Raw genomic sequence first — 8,213 nt, 5'->3', positions numbered from 1 at the left:
TTGGAATCATTTGAATTCAGACGCATCTGAAATTTTGGATACATTTGAATTTGCCAATTCAAATGCATCTGAAATTGGGATAAACGCGTCCGAATGTCTGAATTTGAAGAAATTTGTCAGAATTTCAATTCAGAACTAAACAAAACTTACATGTCTAATGTATGTAATTGCGTGTTGGTTTCATGCAGTTGGGGACTGGACGCAGACAGTGTGGGTCAGCGTTTCTGGCCGCACTCAAACTGGCCAAAGCTGATATAATGTGTACGCCTCTGAATGCAGCATCCTATCCGCCCCCATTCGCTGGCCTGAATGAGGCCTTAATCGCGCCATCCTCATTCTAGTTTATCCAACAATAAAAACAAATTTTGGCTTTGGCTAAACTATAATGTAATGCTAACAGATGTCCCTCTTTCCCACCCTAGAAAATAAATATGCATTGCACATGCATTTTCCTGAAATGCCCTCAATTCTGCTTCATAAGGCAAACAACAGGTTTTAGGTCGCCATGAATAAAACAGAACACAAAAGACACAGGGGAACCAAACAAACGCTTTATCCGTTTTGAGCCCTCTGTGTTTCCGTTCCATATTTCTGCCGTTTCTAGGTTACGTCACGTTGCTGGGCAGAGTGACGCGCATCTTCTACACTACAACGTTTAGAATACAACTAACTTGCTTGATGATTTACCACGCCCAGCAAGGAGGGTTCTTGCTTAGTTTCCTTTCTGATTGGGCTGTAGTGCTGTCATGTGTGACGTAATGTAGCTGGTATTGGCTGGTTGTAAGGATCGGTAGACCCGCGGGTGGCAGAAGGCGGCGCTGGAAGCGCATCGCTAAATCCGCTTATCAGGACCCGTACCTGCTTGGCAGGGAATAGCGGCCTCCAAGGTGGGATTGCGGTGGCAGAAAAGCCGGCTTTGTATGGTCCGTATATGAGTGGGGGAGCGATAGACGGCTGTAGGTACAGACTTTGCAGTGTCAAGTACCTGTGTGTTCTAGGAGGAAAACTGGCTGAAAGTTTGATATACGGGAACGTTCCCAGAACAGACTGAGCGGAAAGTGCTCTATAAAAGGCCTCCCACCGCTTGTCTGAGCCACTTTCCCTTTCACCTGCCTGAATTCATTATCACCTCAGAGGAGCCCATCCTCCATCAGCAGTGTGTGGGACTCGGGTACCCTACCTGTCACCTTTATGCGTCTGATTGGCCATCGCCTGCCTTCAGGTGACATATGAAGCTGGCTGCTTTGGAGGCTACTATCAAACCATTCCAGTTTTGTGTCCAGGTCTTCCATTCCTTGGCCTGATGGGTTTGTACATACAATACAACCCCTAAGTTCTGCTATACCCACTAATCTACAGGCCGCCATCGCTTGTCTGAGGTCAATTACTGCTGATCCCCTGTGATAGACTGATGAACTGAGCCACAAGGTGAATCAGAATAAGCACAGGAAATAGTCCTACGTGACTGGGACTAATCAATAATCTAACCGCTGTGGTGATCTGGAGGAAGGAGATATTGACAATTCAGTTCCATCAATTTGGATTGGGTTGGCCCAGAAAAAACACAAGGAATCGATCCACCATGTCTAGTAGTGAGCGGGCTAAGAAGATCATGGACGGATTCAAACTGTATCCTATTTTACATAACTGGGTAACAGAATGATGATCATTGCAGAGGTCATACCGTAGTACTGATGGAAGAAGTTGCAGCCTTTTCAATCAATGAGAGCACACTAATAGTTTTCTTTTGTTTGGACTGCTAACGGGTTCCTCCATTCACGCTAAGCAACGCGAATGGACAAATATCCTCCGTATTGTATTATGGCAGCTGGTGCCACAGCTGTCAAAATAACTGCACATTGACTGCATATGATTGGCTGCAGTCACTGTTCAGCTGACAATTTTAGGCCTGGGTCCCTTGACAAATGTCCATTGAGTAATCAACTTTTTCATGCCGGCATGGCCGTCTTCTGTTAGGATTTCGGCTGATATATGTGTAAATCGGTCACAATTCTAACAGCGTATGGCCATTTTTAGCATGTCATGGGATCCTGGGCTCCGGTTATATGAAATTTGGATGCCTCCATTGCTGTCTTGAGAAAATGCTAGTTTCTTGGATTTCATACAAGTCACTGACACAAGCATGCAGAGCTGGAGTTCTGACTTTATTTGCTGCATGCTTGTTCCAGGTCAGAGAATCAGCATTATAGCCAGGCAACTAGAATAAGGAGGTCAGCAATGGCAGCTTCCAAGTTCCTCTAAGCACTGGTTTTCTTTAAAGCAGAACTACAGTCCTGTAACCTTCTTCTCCTCCCAGCCTTTAAACCCTATACATACCTTTTTTTTCCTGCACTCTTCATGCCTCTGTTCTGTCGAAAAAGCCAATGCGTCACTTCCAGTGACTTGCCAGCAGGAAATTTTGACGACTTGGCAGTAGTGTGCACGTGCGCGCGCCCTGCTTCATGACAAAAAGTCCTTAAGAGTTGTCCACCTGCTGCCAGTGCGCATGGGCTGGTGTAATACAAATCCAGTGGCTTTATTTTGCTACAACCTTAAAGCAAAATAAAGCCACTGTATTAGTTTTATACCAGCGCATGTGCACTGGCAGAAGGTGGACAACTTGACGGGTATTCTTATGGGCTTTTTGTTATGCAGCAGGGTGTGTACATGCACACTACCTCCAACTCGTCGAAATCTGCTGGCAAGTTGCCAGAAGTGACGCACTTGCAGATCTCCATGAGTTGGTTATTTTGACAGAATACCAGTCTGATGATGTCACGATAACTTCCTCTGGTGCTGGCGGGAGATGGGCATTCTTCGGGACTGAGTGGTGGTCATGTAAAGATGTGTGGGCATCATTCTGCCCTGGAGCACTGTGTATCCAGCCTGTGTGATGACCCGCCCCACAGACAGGAAATGGGCAGAGTGGCGTTCTGCCCTAAATAGGACCACTGGGCACTGAACTGAGGAGGAAGTCGGGGACAGAGCTGGAGTATGGAGAGGGTAGGTAGAACTTTGGCATTTTGTTTTTTTTTTACATTAGGGAGGCAGGGGGAGAGAAAGTAAAATAAAGTTTGCGGGGGTTCCCCTTTAAAGTGTTTGTAAAGCCCAACAATGACATTCTCATTTCCTGTTTGATCCTGTCAGAAATTCAGAGCTGTCCAATTCTCTTTGCCTGTGCTATCCCAAGGAGTCCAATAAGTCTCATGAGTTCTTCCATTGGATTACATAACCCCTGACCCCTATGTTATGGAGAGGGGGATGGATTCTGTAGTTCAGTAAAGATTACTGGGCAGGGCTTTCAGTCCAGAGGAGGCACTGTAGTCCAGGAGCTGAGTGCATATCTGGTAGATCAGTAGGTGTTGTCCTGTACTTGCAGGGTATTTAAGTCTCTAAGCTCATTAAGAGCACCATACTGTGTGTTGTGGTGCTAGTCACCGGGAGTCTGTTTAAACAGCCCCGATGCTGGCGACGTACACTGTACGTCGTCAGTCACGAAGGGGTTAATAATTAATGGGCTGCCCTAACATAGCGATTGTTAAAGTACAAATAAACACTCGCATATTTTTGCATACAGCTAGCAAGCAGTAGATATATGCAAAAGCATTAAAAAAACAAAAAAAGTTTAAAACTTACCTGTGTCTCGGCCGCGCGCTCCCATCCGAAGATCTGAAGATTCTTGGGTGGCTGCAAAGGATGATGGGGCATGCGCAGTAGAGATCTTCGGTCGGGAGAAGGGGAGAGACGCAGGGCAAGTCAATGTGCACAGCCCGGCAGCATGCACATCGGACAGACTCTGTGGGACAGGAAGAGACAGAAGTATGCGATGGATCAGAGACCGGCTCCAGCGCTGGAGGGACTCCTGAAAACTACAGGAAAGAAGAACATCAGATCAAGAGGCATCATTTAAGGTAAGTCCTTAATGCAGCATTGCGGGGGAAAGGCGGGGATTTTTTAACTTTAATGTCACTTTAATGTGTGAAGACACCAATGTGAATGTGCTTTGTGTGAACCCAGCCTAAAGGGAGAAAACATGGTGAGGTGCATGCATTGCATAGATTTAGTTGTTTTTTTTTACTTTGCCCTGACATGTTCTTTGGTTTATAACTCTTCCATGCAACGTATAGCTGGGGCGAATGCCGTTTAGATGGCACTACCTCCAGTAGATGGTGCTGAGGAGCATAGACCTTCCATCTATTGTCAGTAGTGCTGAGCAAACTCTCTTCACTCAGCTATATGCTGGGCAGAAGTAATAAATGTGGCCCTTCAAGTTTAACATTGGGACCCTTTATTAAAAGTGGTCAAGAAAACATGACATTATAGACCCCGCTGCTCTTGCTATTCGCTTAATAATTTATTGATATTTCCAGATCACATACTTTACATGGTACTTGGCAAGCAACTTTTTGGGTGATTTAAAATAGAAGTTCATTTAGAAATGTGAAACTCTTAAGTGGTACAAAATCATAAAAAGAAAAATGAAAATGTAACCATTGATCACCTGGAAAACGTTTACCTGCTTTCTTTTGGCCAGAAGGGGGCAGACAGGTCATTATGCAATGGCAGAAGCTCTTACTGACTTGACAGTTGCTGCAGATCCGGAGGTAGGCAGTTCTGTTAATGTAGGAGCAGGTACTGCATGGTTCCAGTTGTTCAGTGACCTTGTTATTTTCATACCTACTAAGACATGACAGTGTAATATGCTATAAATAAAAAGGTTTTTGTTCAGCTTTATGACTTCACAGATTCATATTACCTGAATCTTAATGATCATAAAAGAAAAGCTTCATTTTACTGGTATTGGCTTTTTAAATTAAGTTAAAGTAGAATTAAACCTTTTGGTTTCTGTTTTTTTTTTGTTGCATATATCTTCTGCTAGCAAGCAGTAGATGTATGCAAAAAAATAAAAATAAAAACGGTTCCAAATTGGTAATTACTTACGTCTGTCTCTGTCGCTCGCTGCTGAAGATCTTTAGATTCTCGCGCAGCTGTGAAGGATCGTGGGGCGGGCGCATGCACAGTAGAGATCTTCGACGGGGAGAAGAGACACAGTGTAAGTCAATGCAAACAAGCTGTGAGCGTGCATGTCAGACAGACACCGTGGGACACAGAAGACACAGCAGTTTGTGCTGGATCAGAGACCATCACCAGCGCTGGAGGGACTCCTGAAAACTACTGGAAAGAAGATGAAGATCAGATCAAGAGGCATCATTTAAAGTAAGTCCTTAAAGCAGCATGGGGGGTTGTGAATTTAATGTCACTTTAAATTTCAGCGTCTACCATGTTGTTTTAAAATTATACAAATGTGTTAGAACCATCGCCTTATACTGTATATGTTCTTAAAGCTTTCTTTCAGGCAACATATCTAACCCATCCTGCAAGGTTTTTTTGTGTGTGCTGTTTCTGGGTGCTGGGGACCACTATTCCAGCGCTGCCGATATGCCCCAGACCACCGATCCCTTACCCTCCCCTTGTGGTGACATTCCTTTTCGGGCTCCTGACAGATCCTGAAAGCTCACTTCTGTGATGGAATATAACTTCAATATAAATTAGTAAATGAAATGAGCTATAGCCCGCTCTATACTGAGCTTTGGGTCACAGGATGTTAGTATATGTCTTCCCATGACCCTAAAGAGAACTTTGGGATAAAAAGTTTACCCCATAGTTCTCTTTTAAACAAGTCTGCTTTTTTTCTGGTTCATTGACTCTGTAATGGCAGCTTTCATATTTCTATTCTGACTCTTATTCTAATGGGTCAAATAAGAATTTCTAGACTTGTTCACATTGAAAGGAAATTCTCAGCAATGCAAATACTTTACAACAACAGGGCAACTCTAAGGGCCCATTCACACCCAATACGTTAGGGCTACACTAGCTGTTTTTTCCAGTGCCGCCGAAATGCAAGACCAGCTATTTTGCCAGGTCTCAGTTGGGCTCAGGTCACACCAGTGCAGTGCAATCTGGTAGAACCGCATCACACCACGCTGTTCCCATAGAACCTACTTAAAAGTCACGTGACATTTCAATAATCTTCTAATAACAAAGACAAAATGGAAACGGTGCAATGTGTTGTAATCAGCCTGGGTTCTCTTTGTCAGCTGGTAACAGGTTTCAGTGGGATTACCAAATGTGTACAATTGAAGAGTGGAAATATATTTGGCCTTAGGGAGGAAAGCCCAGCCTCCTGTGACAGCGCTGTCTCCGCCCCCACACCGCTCTGCCGGACTGTGATAGTGTGGGAGGAGACTGAGTGGTGTGGGAGGAGAAGCTGGCCGCTCACAGCACTCTCGTTGTGTAACTGCACTCTTCTTCTCTTCTTACAGATGGGTACCAAATATGTGCTAAGTTGTTTACTGCTGAGTGGTCCTTAGAGTCATTGTCCCTTGGCATATATCCATAACTTAGCACTCCCATCACATTGCATTTAGTTATGATGCAACAGTCTTGTCCCTTGTACATTTCATTCTGTGCTGGAAAGCTCTATTTTTCAGGTTGCCAAATGGGGTTGTTGAGTTTATTAACTTCATAATATATCCCTTCTTTATGCAAAATCCTGTCACGCTCAGAAACTAGACCCTTGAGAGTTACTGGCTATCTTACAATGCTTCTCAATAAAAGCACTTGTATTAATGCCAGGAACTATGAGAACAAGATGAAAGTTTATCTTCTAGTGTGGCTGTTCCGTGGAGATCTATTATGTCTGACTTTCTTTCCTGTTTGTTGGACTCGTCAGATTTCTTTTAGAGGACAGCCGTGCATCTGTTTGCATCTTGGGTGAGCCTTGTGTTGCAGATGATCATTCCCAGTGTGTCTAGGCAAGACCACAGCTGTTTCTCCGAGTTCGGGAGGAAGAGTCCACCATCATTTAAAACAGTGCAGTCCAGTTCCTTAGTTGCCGTAGATATTAATTGTTGTACATGTGAAATATTGGTATGTCTAAATCCATTTAATTTACCATTATCTGTGATCGAACAAAGGAATTTCAATTTGGGACCTGCCAAACACAGAACAGGGGGCTGTTTGTCTCCTCCAGAAAGGAGTCCTTTCAGTGAGAAGAAGTTACAGCAGGGCTCACAATATGACATTCTCCCAAGAAGCTCCCATGTGGAAGTGTAACTTGAGGAGCTGCTGGTCCAGAATGAGAATGGGCAACTGGATGGAGGGGAGCAGGATACCCTTCATCACAGCAGTGTAGTTTATTTATTGTTGATACGAGGAGTTAACATCCATATGAAAAGCAACTGAAGATAAGTTGCAAGACTGAATTGGACTGGAGGAATTTTATAAGGCAAGTGTGAGTCATGGAACTGTGTTAGAAAGCTGAGAAGAAACATATCCCTGTCTACCCTTCTACATCATATAACTGAGAAAATGTAAAGGAGAATTATGGTACACTCCCCATACTTAGAGCTGATATGTGACACTGCAGCTGTCTAGAGAGGCAGAGCCATCTGTCAATCAGGCAGCAGGGTCAGGCAGCAATATAGTCGGGGTCTTCTCTAGCTGCAGCGCAGTTATGCACTATCCGTATATAGCAGGTAATATCTCGCTATATATAGTTTTGGGTCACAGGAGGACATTAGTAAATGTCCCCCTGTGACCCTAAAGAGAATTATGGCCAAAAAAGGTTTGGCCATAGTTCTCTTAAGTGGGGTCCACTCTCTATTCTCATTTGTGAAGGTATACTACTCAAGTGAACTAGAGGCGAGAGGAGTCGGCCACTTTAGGGTCAATCATAAGTGCCACATTATGGACCCAGAGACCGGAGCGCATGCCCAAACTGTTGAGAGACTATGGGGCAGTTTGAACTGTAAGGAGAAAAAGGTACCACAAGACAATGCATAGAGTCCTGGTTTGCAGAGTTCATGTGGAGGCAGAAACACAAAAAAGATGATGTTCTCTAGTATACTCAGCGCAATATATTAGCCTCTTGAAATACATCAATACGTTTCATTTTGAGATATATTAATAATTTCCGATAAAGGCTTAAATAAATATTAATTTTTTGTTTCTCCTTGTGAGTGCTTCCCAGATAATGGAAAAAGTAGCAGTTAAAAAAAATAAAAAATATATATATAGGAATTTGACACTGCACTCTTGCCCTTCTTTTATCTTGTACCAGCCTTGCCACTCTCCGTTCTGCCCTAACATTGACTAGCCGCTGACGGCCCCAATTCGCACGTTCAGACCCAGATTTTCAGCTGACAGTCCAG

The 8,213-nt window shown here is 43.9% G+C and overlaps 1 protein-coding gene across 1 annotated transcript in view; it reads left to right on the top strand.

The window, feature by feature from the left end:
• The first annotated feature begins 1,522 nt into the window (after window positions 1-1,522).
• PDE6D (phosphodiesterase 6D) overlaps window positions 1,523-8,213 on the top strand; it is a 33,872-nt gene continuing 27,181 nt past the window's right edge. Inside the window, exon 1 of the mRNA XM_018563283.1 lies at window positions 1,523-1,629. Coding sequence (XP_018418785.1) covers window positions 1,583-1,629 — 47 coding nt within the window. The 5' untranslated portion in view covers window positions 1,523-1,582. The remainder of the gene's footprint in view (window positions 1,630-8,213) is intronic.

The sequence above is a fragment of the Nanorana parkeri genome, unplaced genomic scaffold (assembly GCF_000935625.1).
Source record: "Nanorana parkeri isolate BGI_ZX_2015 unplaced genomic scaffold, ASM93562v1 scaffold648, whole genome shotgun sequence".
Classification (NCBI taxonomy): domain Eukaryota; kingdom Metazoa; phylum Chordata; class Amphibia; order Anura; family Dicroglossidae; genus Nanorana; species Nanorana parkeri.
This window is presented reverse-complemented; position numbering and strand designations above follow the sequence as displayed.